This window comes from Globicephala melas, chromosome 3, assembly GCF_963455315.2.
Source record: "Globicephala melas chromosome 3, mGloMel1.2, whole genome shotgun sequence".
Classification (NCBI taxonomy): Eukaryota; Metazoa; Chordata; class Mammalia; order Artiodactyla; family Delphinidae; genus Globicephala; species Globicephala melas.
Window position 1 is genome coordinate 134,681,774 of NC_083316.1, and position 18,351 is coordinate 134,700,124.

The 18,351-nt window shown below is 41.3% G+C and overlaps 1 protein-coding gene across 3 annotated transcripts in view; it reads right to left on the bottom strand.

Annotated features, from left to right (window-relative positions):
- Window positions 1-16,010: 16,010 nt before the first annotated feature.
- RNF145 (ring finger protein 145) overlaps window positions 16,011-18,351 on the bottom strand; it is a 65,432-nt gene continuing 63,091 nt past the window's right edge. For all 3 annotated transcript variants that reach the window (XM_030841253.3, XM_060296556.2, XM_030841257.3), the window contains exon 11: window positions 16,011-17,627. In XM_030841253.3, coding sequence (XP_030697113.2) covers window positions 17,244-17,627 — 384 coding nt within the window. In that variant the 3' untranslated portion in view covers window positions 16,011-17,243. The remainder of the gene's footprint in view (window positions 17,628-18,351) is intronic.

Below are 18,351 nucleotides of genomic sequence, written 5' to 3' on the forward strand. Positions count from 1 at the left end.
CGGCTACAGCTAAATCATGCCTAGCACACCCAAAGGATGGTGGACCCTCTGAGCTGGAAGAAATTTGAAAAGTCACCTGCTCTCCACATCTCCTGGTGTTGGGGTTCCCACAGCTAGCCTTTTGTTTTCTACAGTCGCCCCACCTGCAGGAGACAGCATCCTCAACAGGCAGTTGGGCGGGGCTTGGAATTAGTCCAGGGCATGATGGGTAGCGGGGGAGAAGGAATGAGATACAAGTCCTTGAATGTTTGGGCTGGCACATTCCCCTCTAATTTCCAATCAGGAAAAGGATTCTCCCTAAGGCTCAGGTTGCCCCAATAAACAAAGTGAGGCATGAAGAAATCCTGCTGCCTTGTGGTCATTTCCCAAAACAACAACTTGAAAACTCGTGCTTAAGAACACTGCAAAATAGATAACTAATAAGGACCTGCTGTATAAAAAATAAATAAATTAAAAAATTTTAAAAAAGAACACTGCATATTCACAAGGCCCTCAAGACTGTACATGACACCTGTGTCTTGGGGCTAGTCATCTAAAACGACTTCGGAACAAGGCAGAATTTCAGGAACCGGATTTCAAGTGGTAAATTTTACTCCCACTGTTTGGAAAAACATAAAGCACATGAAAAGCTGCTCAACATGGCAAACTAGGAGGGTAATGCAAATCAACACTACAAGGAGGTATCACCTTTCAGGAGTCAGAATGGCTGTCATCAGAAAATCTAAAAGGAAGAAATGCTGTGGAGGGCGTGGACAAAATGGATCCCTGCTACTCAGCTGCTGGGAATGTAAATTGCTAACAGCCGCTCTGGAGAACAGTATGGCAGTTCCTTGAAAATCTAAAAACAGAGCTACCAGAGGATACTGCAATTCCACTCCTGGGTGTCAATCCAGGGAAAACCATAAATCGACAAGACACATGCACCCCAACGTTCACTGTAGCACTGTTTACAAGAGCCTCGAATTGGAAGCAACGAAAGTATCCACTGAAGGATGAATGGATAAAGAAGATGTGGTACATATATACAATGGAATATTACTCAACCATGAAATGAATGAAATAAGGCCATTGCAGCAACTCAGACGAAACTAGATACAATCATACTAAGTGACATAAGTCAGACAAAGAGAAATATCATATGATACCACTTATAGGTGGAATCTAAAACTTGGTACAAATGAACAAACTACAAAACAGAAACAGAGTCACAGATTTAAAAAACAAACTTATGGCTACCAACGGGGAAGGTGGGGGATGAGGGGAGGTATAAATTAGGAGGTTTAAATTAGCATACATACCCTTATAGAGAGAAAACAGATAATCAATAAGGACCTACTGTGTAGCACAGGGAACTCGACACAACACACTGCAATGACCTCAAAGGAAAAAGAATCTGAAAAAGAATCCATAGACGTCTCTGTATAAGTAATTCAAGTTGCTGTACACCAAAAAGAAACACAACATTGTAAAACAGCTATAGTCCTCTATACAATTAAAATTAAGTTCCAAAAAAAAAGAGAGAAATGGTTACTAACTTTCTTGAGGTGCCCATGACCCAGCCTGGCCTCACATCCCTGGATCCGGAGCTGGCTTTGGTCCCCAGGTGGCACTGTCATGGGGCTGAGGGAACTGGGGAAGTAGTGCCAGCAAATGAGGCACCCCCGGAATTGCACTGCCTGATCCCACTACAAGGATCCAAATTCTCCAGGTCCAGGCGAGACCCCCTACAGCTAAATCATGCCTCAGTGCCCAAAGGATGGTGGACCCTCTGGGCTGGAAGAGATTGGAAAAGTCACCTGGTCTCCACATCTGTCAGTGTTGGGGTTCCCACCTCTAAAAACATAACCTTGAGTGAAATAAGGTGCAGAAGAGTACATACAATATAATTCCATAATTCCTAAACTACATGGCTTAGGCATGTGTGTCTAAGTGGTAAAATACTATGAAGAAAAACAAGTAAATAATTATCATATAAGTGAAAACAGTAGTTACCTTTTGGAGGAGGAACACTTTGTAGTTACAAATGGATACATGAAGCACAGGGATAGTTTCTGAGTTGCCAATACCATTCTATTCCTTGACTTGGATGGTGGTTAACAAATGTTCACTCCATAGCTGTTTCTTAAACAATGTATATAATTGTATGCATGTTTCTGTATGTATATTACAGGTGACCCCTGCACAATGAGGGCATTAGGGGTGACAACCCCATGCAGTCAAAAATAGGAGTACTTTAATCTGCGCCTCAAAAACAAAGGAATTGATAAATGACTCACCCAAGGGCATGAAGCTGAAACAGTTTGGATAGCATTAGGACTCAAACCCTAGTTCTTTTGATTCCACATATTGTGATTTCTAATTGAACACAACCTTTTCCCCACACTTAAAGATCTATAAAATGAAAATACAAGTACTATATTTATTGGGAAAAAATCTGCATATTAAGTGGACCCATTCAGTTCAAACCCATGTTGTTCAAGGTTTAGCTATCTATATCACAATAAAAAATTGTATGAGTCATACTATTAATTTGTTAATTTATTCAATAAATACTTATGGAGCAACTTTAGGATGAAAGGTACAGTTCCAACGAGCATACAGTAATAGAAAGAAGGTCTCTATTCTCATGGAGCTTACAGCTTTGTAGGGAGATAGTAAAAAGTAAGCCAATAAAAAGTAATTTCAGATTACTATAAAGAGTACAAAAAACAGGGCTACATACAATAGAAGGAGGCGTTGGGGATGAGAGCCTTGAGCCAGATTTGTCAGAGCAGGACTCTCTGAGAAGATGACATTTGAGAACTGGAGAGTGAGGTGCCTCATATAATAATTTGGAGTAAGTGAAAGGCACATACTTAGGGGAAGTGCCTTTCAGGGAGAGAAAATAAGTTCAGAGCTCAGAAAAGTCTGGAGAAGGAAAAGTGACACGGGAAGGACCTGCAAGCTAACATCAAACATCTGAAGGATTTGCTTTGGATGGACTCAAGGAAGTGGAGTGAGGATCAGCAGGTAAGCCGCAACTAAGGCGCCCGCAGGCTGCGTCTAAGACCCAGCACAACCAAATAAATAAATAAATAAATGTTTTTTAAAAGAAAATATCAACTTAAAATCATAGACTGTCAGAGCTAGAGGAGACTAGGAGCAGACAATCTGAATGCCCTCGTTTTACATGAAGCCCAGGGACAGGGAAGGGACTGCCAAAGAATTGACAGTACAGCCTGTAATGGCAGAGACAAGCTTTAATCTAAGCTTGCTACCTCCTCCTCCAGCGCTGTACCGTTATTTAACTTGTAGTCCTCTCAAAAGCCATACGTGTTAGAACTGGCTAAATGTGGCCAGTCCACAAAGGTGTCAGGAGGCAGGCCACAGAGGAATTTTTTTTTTTTTTTTTTTTTTTTTTTGTGGCACGCGGGCCTCTCACTGCTGTGGCCTCTCCCGTTGCGGAGCACAGGCTCCGGACGCGTAGTCCCAGCGGCCATGTCTCACGGGCCCAGCCGCTCCGCGGCACGTGGGATCCTCGCGGACCGGGGCACGAACCCGAACCGCCCGCATCGGCAGGCGGACTCTCAACCCCTGCACCACCAGGGTAAGCCCCCCACGGTGCAATTTATATTCTTTATTGACAGTTAAAACTTGTGCAACTTGCAAAACCACAGTGACATCTAGTGGTGCTATTTGATAATGCAACTTTTGATGCAACCCTCGGTTTAAGCAAGCTTGTCGTAAAAAACCAAATATTGTTCTGTCATCTGGGGTTGGTCTGCTTTCTCATAAATAGGATTAATTTTTAACAGAAATATAACATACATGAAGTTGTGCCTTCCTTAATGCATCACACCGAAAGACACATGGTGATACATGCCCTCATTGTGCAGGAGTTGTAAGGTCGGATCTTAACAAACGGCACCGCGAAACAGAGGAAAGCTTCAAGTGAGCTTTATTAGGGAGCACTCCCGGGCGAGGTTCACTGGTCCGAGAGAAAGGGGCCAGAGAAGTCGCACCCGGGCGAGGGTTGGGCAAGATCTTATAGGGGAAGAAGGGAAAGGGGTGTGGTGAATCTGGGAGCGCGCAGGGTATTTCTTATTTGGTGGTCTTTTCGGGTATCCTGGGGGACCGTTGGTCCCGCCCCTCGAAAGGCGGGAAGGCTGGGCTGGGTTCAAAGTCCCCAGGTCAGTTCCTGGAACTGGGTGGTCCGGAATGTCTCCAGGGCAGCTTCTGGAACTGGGTGGTCCGGAATGTCTCCAGGGCAGCTTCTGGAACTGGGTGGTCCGGAGAATTTCGTTCTGATGCAACCTGTGAATCTGATGGTGTTCCCCTGCCTCGGGCCAGTTGGCCTTACAGGGGTCACCTGTAATATACATACAGAAACATTCATACAATTATATACATTGTTTAAGAAACAGCTATAGAGTGAAGATTTGCTAACCACCATCCAAGTCAACGAATAGAATGGTATTGGCAACTCAGAAACTATCCCTGTGCTCCATGTATCCATTTGTAACCACAAAGTGTTCCTTTGGGGACACATGGTCCCCATCATTGGTGATACTAACTTTGATGACTTGGTTTACCCGCCTTAAAGTTACTCTCTTTTCCTTTCTAATTAATAAATGATTTATGGAGCAATATTTTGAGGCTATATAAATTTCTTTTTCAAACATTCTTCCGCTAGTTTTAATATTCATTGATGAATCTTGCCTGAATCGGTTATTACTTATAATGGTTGCAAAATGATAATTCCATAATTCTGTCATTCCTTCCTACATTTGTATTAGTTATTATTTTACTGAAAGAAGAGATTTCTCTATTCTCTTATTTATGTTTATGTTCCTTAGTCTGGATTCATGAATTCTTACATCATCTATCACCTATACAATAGATTATATGTACAGATATTCAGTATGGCTACCATACTGGACAGCAGAAACAAAAAATTTCTTTAGGTTTTCAACCAACTATGTCTTCTCTTACCTCTGGAACTTTGTCTTTGCTGTTGTTCCCTCTCACTCGAAGACCTAATCCCAATAGATTATAGATTATGAAAGAATTAATGAGTATGTTCATGTATGCATTATATGGTACACATTATATATGTTAGATATGTTGTAGATTATATATTCATGTATATATTATAAATTATAATGTTTACTATACATAATCTATACTCTATCACTATTTTTATTTCTCTTCAAAAATACAAATGTCATGAAAGTCAAAAAAGTATGAGAAGGGTGGGAGGGAGGGAGACGCAAGAGGGAAGAGACATGGGAACATATGTATATGTATAACTGATTCACTTTGTTATAAAGCAGAAACTAACACACCATTGTAAAGCAATTATACTCCAATAAAGATGTAAAAAAAAAAAAAAGTATGAGAAACTGTTCCAGATTAAGGAGATTGAAGAGCTATGACAGCTCAATGCAATGTTTAATCCTGGATTCAGTTTAGTTATCAAGGACATTTTGGGATAATTAATGAAATTTGAGTAATCCTGTCAATCACCTAGCATGGATTAAATAATGATACTGTACTGGTGTTAAATTCTCTGTCTTGATCATTTTACTGTGATTATGTGAGAAAACATCCTTGTCTTAGGAAATATGCTGTAAAATACTGAGGGGTAAAGCAGCATTATATCTTCAGCTTATTTTCAAGTGGTTCAAAAAATAATAATATTACTCGTATACTGAGAAACAAAATGATACGCAAATGTGGCAAAATGTGAACAATTGGTGAATCTGGGTGAAGGGTACACAGATTTTTTTGTACTATTCTAGCAACTTTTCTTTAAGTTTAAAATTTACATCAAAATAGTAATGACAAAAAAAGGTAAAATGTTTTAAGGAATTTGTCTTATTAAAAAACAAATTTAAAAAAAGATCAAAGTAAATACATAAACTTGCACCTAGAGTCTTTAGAATTTCAAAGTTTTAGCTACTAAGCTTCTTTCCACTGCTGCTCTTTTCATTAGGGAATTATCTTGCTAGTCAAGGAAATCTATTATAAATTACTAGTTCAAATTCCTCAGATGCCTGAAGAATCCCTCAAAGGTACACATATTTTATAAAAGCTCACACATTTAATATCATCATGTACAAAAGACTTTTATCAAGGCTGGGTCTGGCACTGAACCCAACCAACCAACCAACTGTGATTACCCTTAATTTGGAATAGAAGTTGGCTATGAAAAAAAATTTAGTGGAAGAGACTTCACTAAAAATCTGGATTCCCGGCTGGATGCTCTGGCGAGATTGGAACATCTGGGCCCACATTCACTTCTGCTCAGCAACAATCAGCTGGACTCTCTCCAATGTGGTAGTTACTAGGCACATGTGGCTATTTATATTTAAATTAATAAAAATTAAATAAGATTGAAAATTCGATTCCTCAGTCTCACTAGCCACGTTTCAAGTGCTCAAGCCACATCTGGCTAAAGGTTACCCTATTGGCCATTTCCTTCATCGTAAAATGTGCTCTTGAGCTGCATTACCTGGAGGGTAGTGGGAGGGCTGCCTCTCGCAGTTGGAGAAACAGCTCTTCAGGTCTCTGTGGTCCCCAGCCAGCCCACTTCATCCCTTTATGTTACCTCCCTGACCCCTGTAGGCATTTGAACTTGAGAACCTTGACTACCATGTGCGTTAGGGTTTCTGCTTAGTTTTGCAATGTTTTGGAAAATACCACCAACCTTATCTGGTCATGAAAGTATAAAAGGAGTAAGAGCTAGAAGTGATCTGAAAAAGTGATTACAAAAGTAGAGATAATAAACCTGGATAGTGTGTGTGTGTGTCTGATCCTTGGTAGAAACTATTCAAGCAGGAAGCAAACTGTGGTTAGAAAGTGCTGTGCATATGTAATCAATGTTCAACAAAAGGTGAGCAACAGCACCTGTCAAATGGAGTAATTCCTGAGTATGTGACCTGCAGGGGTCAAAGGTAACATAAATCACGGCGTCTTGGTAGGACTCGATGAAGTAGGGGGTCAGGGGAGTCAATGCCAGCTTAAAGGGCAGGAGCCCCTAAGCTCCTGTTGAATATTACAAGTGGGAGTGGGCTTCTACTTTCTGATTTTTCCAGAGAACTCAAGAACCCAGATTCTTTTTTTTTTTGCGGTATGCGGGCCTCTCACTGTTGTGGCCTATCCCGTTGCGGAGCACAGGCTCTGGATGCGCAGGCTCAGCGGACATGGCTCACGGGCCCAGCCGCTCCACGGCATGTGGGATCTTCCCGGACCGGGGCACGAACCCGTGTCCCCTGCATCGGCAGGCGGACTCTCAACCACTGCGCCACCAGGGAAGCCCAGGAACCCAGATTCTGTATGTGAAATCTCCTAATTTTTAAATATTAACTCAAATTTTTTAGAAACACTGTCCAAGCAAAATAAAACAAGTTTACCAGTCAGATTTGGTCCCCAGGTACCAGTTTGCCAAGTCTGAGTCCATAGTTTGGTGGTGGCAGCAGAGATCCACTTGCCAGGCTAAGTCAAGAGAAGACTGGACATTGAGAATATGAAGGTTTAGGGTGGGGGGAATTGTGCAAAACCCAGGGACCCTGATTGCAAAGGCCCCCACCTCATCAAGATCCAACTGCAGGGCATTCAAGTGACAGGGCAGTAGAGAATGCTGATCTTTTGAACACTGATTCCCAGACTTTGATGCACATAGGGATCCCTGAGGAAGCTTTTCAAAATCCTGATGTCCAGGTCTCATCTCAGCCTAACAGAATGTCTGCGGGAAAGGGGGGACCCCAGAGGATTCCAATGTGCAGCAAAGTTTGAGAACCACTATGCTAAGGGATGCTCTATGATTCCAAGAACCTGTCTCCACAACATTGATAAAGCTGGTCTTTGGAAGTAAAACATGCTTCAATATGCCTTACAGAAGGCAAGAAGACTATTTCAATTTTAAATATTGACGGTTTCTCACAGTTGGTGGAAAATGAATCCAGAAGTAACAAGCTTAAACCCCCTCCTTAGTCACTTTGGACTAAGAACAATGGACTTCACAAATAGCCACAGGTAAGCTGAGAAACTGGGCCCCCCATAAAGGAACTCATCACACTTTATTGTTCTTATTTAACTGTATATCTTCTGAATGGACTATGAAAGCTCTAAGAAGGCAGGGACTACACCTGGCATTGAGCTCATGGCTGGTGCCCAGGAGTTACTTACAAACGTGTTGATTAGATGCCCTGGGGACACAGGGAAGGTAAACTAGTTGGGGAACGGGGAGGATGTGAGATGGGATACTGGTTGGAGCTATGTTTCTACAACACCTTACACAGAACTGAGAAAATATCAGTTATTCATATCAAAGAACACAGGCGGAGTTTGGAGATCATCTGTCAGCTACTGAACAAATGAAACCTACAAAGTACCCAGCACAAAGAAGTGTCCAGGAGGTAGTCCCTGAGATGTCTTCCTTATCACCTCCACCGATTTTAAGGATAAGAATGAAAAATTCTAAAAGCATGCATCTGTGAACAGGCAGGCACCATAATGTAATTATTAAGTAGACTCTGAAGCCAGACTGCCTGGGTTCAAGTACTTAGCACTTTGGACTTTGAGCAGGTCATTGAACTCCTCTGTGCCTCAGTTTCCTCATCTGGAAAATGGGGATGATAATACCTACCCTCAACAGATGGGTATAAGGGACAAAGGAGGTTTTTTTTTGTGTGTAAAGAGATTAAAAGAGAACCTGGCAAAGGGCAAGGGATAGCCACTATTTTGCTGGAGAATACAAGAAAAATAGAGGATGTAATGCTACTTTGGATTAAACATGTCAGATATTTGGAAAACATGGACCACGAGCTCAGTTAACTAGAAAGCAGGTATTCATAATGCCTTGGGGTCAACCCTAAGGGAAAAGGGAGGGGATTCAGTTCCCTGGTTCTCAGGCCCTATCTAACTCTCTTTAAATACAAGGCAATAGTCACTAGAAAGATGGGGTGGCTCAGTGAAATGACTGTGCTCACACTGATCCCCTCACCCCCATGCTGGGGGTGGTCAGCCGGGGACCTTCAAAGTCCATGTCCTACAACGTCCATGGTGTGTTATTAATTGTGCCTCCACATTGGATTCTAAAGGCATAACACTGGACCTGAGTCCACTGAACTCCCTCCACCTCTGTCTTCAGAGGTAATGTAAAATGTATGCACATCCATCTGACAAAGCAAAATGTTTGTGTTTGCATTTGTGACCTAGGAAATGTCTGCTCCATATTTCAGTAAAAGGACTCTTTTTCTAAGTAGTTAATACTGCTTTTTTTTTTTTTTTAAATAAAAGTTGGGGTTTTTTCTTCCTCCCAAATGACCAAGTGTACTTTGGTTGCTCCTTTCACTTTCCACTCTAGACGCAAATGCATTTCTTAGGTATCATTTCTTCAAGCTATTATTTGCTTTTTTTTCTTAAATGTGATAGAAATGACAAAAACCTAAACCCCTGACATAAAATAAATGGCAGTGGCATGAAGGCAGGCTGTGGGCCTGTGAGATACAGATTGAAAGTTTTAAATGTTCTCATGATACAAAGTAGCTCAGTTAATTGGTTTCCTTCCCTTGGCAACATACTTCCTCACACACATGGCCTTTTAGGAATCAATCCTCTACTGTCAGCAACACGAAAACACAGAGGCTCCCATCTTTCAGGCTGACTTCTGTTTGAGTAGCACATTTGGTTTTTACAAATGTAAAAAACTGTGCTGCTTTTTTTTAAGGGAGAGGGAGGAGTTTCAGGGTAATTTAGGGAAGGCTTTGGAAAAGATTAAACAACTAGAGAGAAGACAGGGATTTATGTATATATTTACATCTATCCCTCACGTGTTGTCCCTCAGAGCTATGTTAATACTTATCTAGGGAAGGAAGCAGTTTTATTTTAAAATTCTCCAAACCAAGACTTGACTCCCAGTCTTAATTACTTTCCATCTGTCCTCACAGTGTGATCACAGGGTCTGCATGATTTGTGGTTCTAACAACATGCACAGCATTTTCCAAATAAATGGTACAAGGACACCTTACAGCCAGCAGCTTACAACTTCCATGTCTTGATGGGCTGTAGCTTGCCATACATTGATTTATTCTGCACCCCAACTTTTATTTACTTGCCCTTTTCCCTTTTTAAGCAATTCACCAAAATTTTGATGTCAACTTGATAGTTTTAAATTTTATAATATCCCAGAAATTCTGCTTTATCTTTTCACTAAAGCTTACATATAATACCTTTAAATGTAATGAAACGGCTCTCGTGAATGCAACGTAATAGTCACAGGTATTTGGATATAGTTTTGAGGTGAGCAGATTATAAAAGAAAGAGCACCAGACTGGAATTCAGGATATCCAAGCAATGTTCCCAGCTCTGCCATCAACTGTGTGGCCTTGGACGAGTTGGTAGTTTGCTCTCTTATAAAATAGGATAAATGATCGAAATCTCTGAAGGCTGGTTTACCTCCAAAAATTCTATGGTTCTTTAATTCTGTATGCTTGTGGAAAAGAAACTGACAATGTTTTACCTTCAAATATAAATAGTTTCAGACATTTCTGGGTGGCTAATCAAACAAAGCGGTCAGTAACCTAGGTCAGATCTCATGCGTGCACCTGCACTGATGTGCCAGCCAGGCTTTGCTGCTTCACTGCAGAAGCCCTGTAGACTGTTACATCAGCTGCAATCCTTAACCACAAGTGTTCCTCAGAGGCAAACATCTTCATGTCTATTTCTTCTCTAAGAATCTTCTTCCGTAAAAGCAGTAGTTCCAAAAACAAGGACCCCCGCCCCCCCTCACCAAAAGAGCAGGAGTATTTGTTCCAGATCAAACACTCTCACCTTCCAGTGGAATCAGAATCATCTGCAAAATCTGTAAAAAGGTAAATACTCAGGCTCCATCCCAAACCTACCCAATGAGAAGCTACAGGGTGGGCCCAGGCATTTGTATTTTTCACAAGCTTTCCACCTGCTTCCAATGCCTAAAAAAGATGGAGAAACACTGTAACAATTTGGTGATATCAACAATGCAAAATTCAGATGTAGATCCAAACTGAAAATACATTCAAGTGAAACACTTGGTCATTGATTTTTTTTAATGACTAATGTAATTAAAGGCAAATGAGGTTTATCCACATTGCTTCTGGTTCTCATATTTTTCATTTTGATCAATACAGAATATTTGCACTATACTATTTTATTAAATGAGAAGCCAAACTTGCCCATTAATCACAGCATCTCTCATGTGAACAGAGGGGTTTGATGACTACAATCTAATTTTCTAGAGCAGGTAGGGGTGGGGAGGGTATCTGGGGTGGATTAGAAAGCCCCCTAGACCCACCTCAACTCCTGGCAACTGCCACCAGGCAGGAATGAGTAACTTCAAGGGGCCAGCTCTTCCAATTTTCCAAAAGAAGCTAGAAAATTTGTATGTATAGTCTTGCAACTTTTAAATGGTTGGCAACTAAATCAAATGGTTTCTTCAGGGCTTCCCTGGTGGCGCAGTGGTTGAGAGTCCGCCTGCCGATGCAGGGGACACGGGTTCGTGCCCCGGTCCGGTAAGATCCCACATGCCGCAGAGCAGCTGGGCCCGTAAGCCATGGCCACTGAGCCTGCGCTTCACAACGGGAGAAGCCACAACAGTGAGAGGCCCGCGTACCGCAAAAAAAAAAAAAAAAAAAAAAAGGTTTCTTCAAACATCATCTAAAAATGCACCATTGAGGCCCAACAACAAAACAAAGCAAAGTTCATCAACCCAGATTTCACCTGAATACTGAAGTTTTTAAGTTCTGTTCTACGAGTTCTGAGTTCTGTATCCGAATTCGGTTAGATAATCAAAAATTATCTCACAGAAATTACTTCCAGCTGACACGTAACATTATGCTCTCTGCCTCTAGAACTAACAGAAGTCTCTGCCATTTTTGAACTAAGGGGTTTACACAAGGAGCTACGTACTAAGTCCCTCTGTTCACTCAGTAGGTATGCAGAGGGCTCCTGCCCTATGCCAGGCACTGAGAACACAGCAGTAAACTGAAACTTAGTTAAGTTTAATATTTGGCGTAGCACATAAAAAGTACATAAAGCTCATCACTCCATCGGCGGTAAAGATTAAAAATACAGATGGGCAAAGCCTTAAGAGCAAAATGGTACCTCAAAGATTATTTTTTCAGATGAGGTTGAAGTCCAGAAAAACAAAGGCTGGCCAAGGATCATACAGCTTGAAAGGGAGTAAAAATGATAACTCAGAGCTTCTGCCTTTACTCAAAGCTCCTCTCACCCCTTTTGCTGCCTATTTCCCTAAATACAAGGGGACTGATAAAGGATCGTCAAAGGAAATTAGCAGGCTTGATGCCCATCAGAGATGAGTTCAGTTTGGCAAGTTGTCATTTGGAAAATAATAGAATATTCCATCTAGAAATGACTCAGAATTTCATCTGCATTCATGGAGATTATTATTTCCAGCTAGTCAGAGGCCATTCTCTCTTACCTTAGAACATATAAAACAATAGAAAAGCAAGGAATTGCTTATATCTATTAAGAATAGAAATAAAAATTAAGGGTCATACAGCCAACATTCATAAAAAAATAGGTTAGGAAAAGAACACCAAGATCAGTGTCGGCGAGATTAAGTAAGATGAACAGGACACCAGGAGTGTGGTTAATAGCAGGGTTTACTATCTTCACTGGCCATGTCCTACCTTTTACTCTCAACCATACTGCAACCGAATGTCCAGTCCACTGGAGGAAGGAAAGAAAGTATTTTTCTGAGTGGCCACAATCACTCATTGTATAAACTGCTCCTAGTATTTCTGATTATTTTCTAAGTAAGTACTACCTACAAATACAACCCTGTTTTTAAGAGTATTCTCTATCTTCAAAGGTGGGAGAAACAGGTGTGCCTTAACTGATAAACTACAAAATTGTTTGGAATGTATTTGAATTTCAGAAGCTAATGACAGGCACTGGACTTCAAAAAGAGATGTGAAAGAGATCCCTGGGTGGGCAGGGTGCTTGTCAATGGGGGTAGTTCTGCTATCACTGAATATAAAAGCATCTTGAAGAGACTAATTCCAAAAGTGAGATTATGGGTGATTTTTGGTTTTTTTAATTCTTTACTTTCCAAATAATGTGTTGAAAAAATTAGGGAAAAGTATTTTTTAAATCATATAGCATTTAAAAAAATAATCAAAATCTAATAATTCCTGTTTTCAACTTGCCACAATTCTAAAACTGGAGAAATTCTATTTTTAATATGAAAGCCAGAGTAGAAGCAACTGGAATGTAAAACTTGTTCTTTACAGCTTTTTTTTCCCCCCGAAGATCAGCACATGATTTAGTAAGACTTAAGTCTCTGTAAGGTTCTTGTCCCATTACCACAGACATAGAAAAAAGCCTTCCCACTTAAACCGGAGACTACAAAATTTTTCCTTCCCCATTAACCAATTAAATTTACAATTTGACATATGTCAAAACCTTCTGAGAAAGCAGAGTGTTTCCGATGTAAAAGGCTTATGAAAACAGGGCATGTTCTTAAGAGAAAACACGGAAGCCCTAATGAGGGATTTCAGGGAGCCACATGTTCAGTGTTGGAAAATCAGACCTCTAGAGACATGCTGTGCAAATAGCATGATTTAGATCATTAGGACAACAGTTTTACATGAAAAAAATGAAAAGCAACACAAAGTGGAAATATAAGTTGAACGAGTATGACAGTTTCAACTGTTTAGTACTAACTTTGATGTCAGAGTTCATAAGGTGATAAAGTTTTTAAGAGGGAACTGATCATGACAGAAAATACATATACACTGTCTGAAAAACAGTGGCGATCATTAAGCAGACAGGGCTTACAGGGATGTGATATTTTCTCACTTAATTTGATCAAGTATCATAGAAGGGAAATTGAATCTAATTTTCTGGTTTTCTCTTTAGTAGTACAAACTAGGTGGTTAAACTTTATGACTTCTTCTTAAATCAGAAGTCTGACAGTGAGTTGAATACTATTAAAAAAAAATGACCAGAAAACAGAAATTTGAAAGACAGATGGCATTATACAGTGCTACTGTCCCAGCATATCAGAACAAGGAACAAATTAAGTCAGAGGTGCTCAACTGGTATATTTTCAATCATTTACAGGTGTGCTCCCAGATTTTGAATAACGTGTAAATAAAAAATTAAGTGGTGCTTCCATTGAGATGTGGCAGTCATCAGCACAGCTGATGCGTTCTCTTTCCAGGCCCAGGAGGAAGACTGAACTTCCGCAGCCTCTTGTGCAGGTGGGACCACAGCTCTGGCCAGGGGGTGGTGCATCCACTGCTGGGAGGAGCAAGTAACTGCTAGAGGACAGCCTTCCAGAGCCTTTTCCCTTGCCATGACCATCAGGAAGGTTCAAGTCAGTGACTGTTCCAACAGCCTAGATCCCTGAGTACCTGCACCAAATACAGCACCCCACCCACTCTCCAACAGACACATATGCAGTGTGTGGGATGTAAACCTTTGTTTTGAAGCCATTGAGATCTTGAGGGGTTTTGTTACTACAACATAATCTTGCTCTCCTGACTGAAACAAAAGGATATGCGCTGATAAAGAGAGTTATTTGCCCACCAGGCTGCTGGGCTGAGAGGCTCATGTGACTTGGTTAAGTACAGCTGGGGTCTCTGTGCTATTAGGAGGTTAAAAAGTGGTTTGTAGGGCTTCCCTGGTGGTGCAGTGGTTGAGAGTCCGCCTGCCGATGCAGGGGACATGGGTTCGTGCCCCGGTCCGGAAGGATCCCACATGCCGCGGAGCGGCTGGGCCCGTGAGCCATTGCCACTGAGCCTGCGCGTCCGGAGCCTGTGCTCTGCAGTGGGAGAGGCCACAACAGTGAGAGGTCCGCGTACCGCAAAAAAAAAAAAAAAAAAAAAAAAGTGGTTCATAGGGGCTTCCTTGGTGGCGCAGTGGTTAAGAATCCACCTGCCAATGCAGGGGACACGGGTTCCATCCCTGGTCCAGGAAGATCCCACATGCCGCGGAGCAACTAAGCCTGTGCGCCACAACTACTGAGCCTTCACTCTAGGGCCCACGAGCCACAACTACTGAGCCCGTGTGCCACAACTACTGAAGCCCACACGCCTAGAGCCCGTGCTCCGCAACAAGAGAAGCCACCACAGTGAGAAGCCCGTGCACCACAACCAAGAGTAGCCCCCGCTCACTGCAACTAGAGAAAGCCCGTGCACAGCAACGAAGACCCAACACAGCCAAAAATAAAAATAAATAAAATAAAATAAATTTATTTAAAAAAACTGTTTTGTAATATGAAACTATGACAAAGAAACAGTTTTATGAAAACATCTGAGAACTTTTCCTGAAGTCTATATGAGAGAGTCAGTCCTTTGGTGCTTAAGGATGGCCGAGTTCGCTGTGCCATAAATAATTTCAACTTCATATGCAATTTTATTCCTTTAAACAAGGCACCAAACATTTAATATTTGAATATGTACCTTTTACACAAGGGCTGAAATTCAGTTGTTGTTTTTTTTTGAAATTCAGTTTTAAATCCAAGATTGCTGCTAGGTTTTTGGACAACAGCCTGACTACCACCAGAGGGTGCCATCTGCTGTTTTCTGCCTGACCAGGATCACCAAAAGGACGGTGAGAAACTTCCGGCTATACCTGGGGAGAAATCCATTCTGGTCTAGCCACTTCCTTTCTAATTGTAAAATCATGCTGGTGTCAGGTTAGTTGGATAGAATCACCCAGGAAGCTATGAAATGCACATTCTCAGGCACCCCAAAGGCTAACTCAGTAGGTCTGAAGTGGGGTTCAGAAATGCGTAATTTTTTTAAAAAGTTCCCTAGATACTTCTGATGCAGAGCTAGGTTTGCTACCACTGGTGTAGAAGATTTCAAAGAACTGATCCTTTTCAATCAAAATGTTTTGCCATCTGCAGGGCATTTTTGACAGGGATCAAGATACAGAAGCCCAGCTGGATAAGCAAAACCTCCTGAAAACAGAATTTCGTTAAGACACCTTACAATAATAATTATCACAGAAATAAAACATTGTTATCTTCAAATTTAAATTTATTAAGACATTCAGCTATGTCTGTCAGTCTACATCCAAATTTGCTACTAAAAATAAAATAAAGTCACGTCCCACATTAGGAATACCGAGTCTGAAAAACACTTTTTGAGCCAAGCCTATTGTATAAATAAATGACTAGTTTCTTTTCATATCAAAATTCCCATAAAAAATTGCATTCCCCCCCTCCCCAGTTCTACCTGTAGCCATGATGAATGTAAAAATTTAAATATGACAAATCCTTGTCAAAGAAAAGGTGCAAAGTCTATTAACAGCTTTAAAAGTGGCATTTGCAGAGTGTGATCATACAGTTATGTACTCATTCCCAAAGTGCAAATATTGCCATAATTTAACACTGTTTTGATTCAGTTGCAAGAATTAAACATTACACAGGATTGAAAAGTACACTTAGGGCCTTTATCAGTGCCCTAAAGCCCTTCCCACTTTGGTCTCCTATACTAACGTGGACTCCAAAGTGTTCATTAGAGTTTTAGTTTACTTCACACAGCCAACACAGTATACGATGTATTAACAAAAGTTTCATATACATCAAAATATTGACGACTCCATCATAAAGTTCAAGAGTCTCAGATTACATGAATGCACCCGCAAGGCCCAAGTGCCCACCCACCCCCTCCCCCAAAGCACATACGAAGTATGAGCGTGCTTCAATCTTTGAATACAATCAATGCTTTTACGTCTTTGATTTCATTTCAGTGCTGTACAAATAATCACCTGACTGAGTTCCAATTAACTGAAGGAAAAGGGGGTAGAGAAAAGGGCTGGTCACCACTCATACTCTGTAACAAGAATGGTCCTGTCCCATAGAAAGTGAAATATCAGTTCCACTTCTGCCTGCTTCCTCCCACGTGTCCTCACGCTCTTTATCCTCCTTTCTTTAGCCCCTTTCAGACACTCAAATCTGATTTTATTTATCCCTTACAAATCAGGGGCCGTTTCTGAAGTTGCTGAGGTTGAATTTTCTTGGCAAACCTCTACCAAACATCAGCATAGGATATATAAATACATTTTGATTAGCATACTTTGCAAAATTTCTCCCACAAAGTCAAGGGGATGAAAGCAGGTGGTCTCCACTGAGAGTACTTCCTGGATTAGATCCTTGGAATGTCAAGTTTCCTGCCTAATCACCTCATACATTCACTCCTCAAATCTGGGCACGAACTCCATCGTGAGTTAACTTCTCCTCCAGAGCATTACTCCTGCTGCTTTTCTTCTAGGCTGACCTCAACAGGATGTGCTGCATCTTTTGCGCTAAGAGGATTTTCCTTGGGATCACAAGTCCCTTCCTGGCTATCTGATCTTCTGGCAATGCACTCGTCATTGTCCCTAGAACCTTCTTGCACCCCAGTCCCCTGAGGATGCTCCTCGCCTGGGGGTACAGTACCTTCCTGAAGCACATTTTGCTCAGCTCCAGCAGGAGGCTGTGGAACCGGGTCAGCCCCTAACCCTGGCAGCTGCGAGGAGTTTTTGAGGTGGCAGTGGCACAGAGGGCAAGTCTCCTGGACATACAGCCACTTCTTGAGACACCCTGCGTGGAAGAAATGACTGCAAGGTGTGATCACAGCAGATTTCATGTCCTAAAACGGGGGAAAAAGATAATTCGTAAATGTCTATTATCTAAAATCTTTGCTGCTATGCTCGAGTTCTAGTTCCAACATTTCTTTCTCACAAATTCTCCAGAGAAAATTTGCAACACAGATCTTAGAATAAAACTCATTTTATATTTTTGTAATAATCTTCTTGCCATCAGAGACCCCTTTATACAAATAATACATGAACCACTGGCTAAGCAATTTTTAAAAAGAAGTAAAAACCAAAAATGAGGAAGAAACGACCTTCGTAACGGGGTTCGGACTTAGTATGAAACAAAGGTTATAAAACTGTAGCAGTATGATCACTGGGTCTCCACGAGTATAATTATAACCTCAGGAAATCTGATGAAGATTGGACTTTTTCCACTTTTTTCCTTCAACACAGCTCAACACATTATTCCATGATGAGATTATTGGCAAGGAGACAAAATCAGCCACATAACACCAGGGTATTGGCAAGGAAGTGGAAACTTCATTAGGGACAATGTACATCCCAGTTTTCACGATATAAGCCAGTGTTTTTTCAAAGTGCATCAGAATCACCTGGAGTGCTGGCTAACCATGCATATTCTGGGGCCACCCCAGACCTACTGGATATCTGAAGATGGCATTCACAAATCCATAGGTAAAGCAAGCCACCCATGTGACTTTAATGCACACTTAAGTTTAATAACCACTGGAATAAGAAATGGTATACTTTGCACTAGTA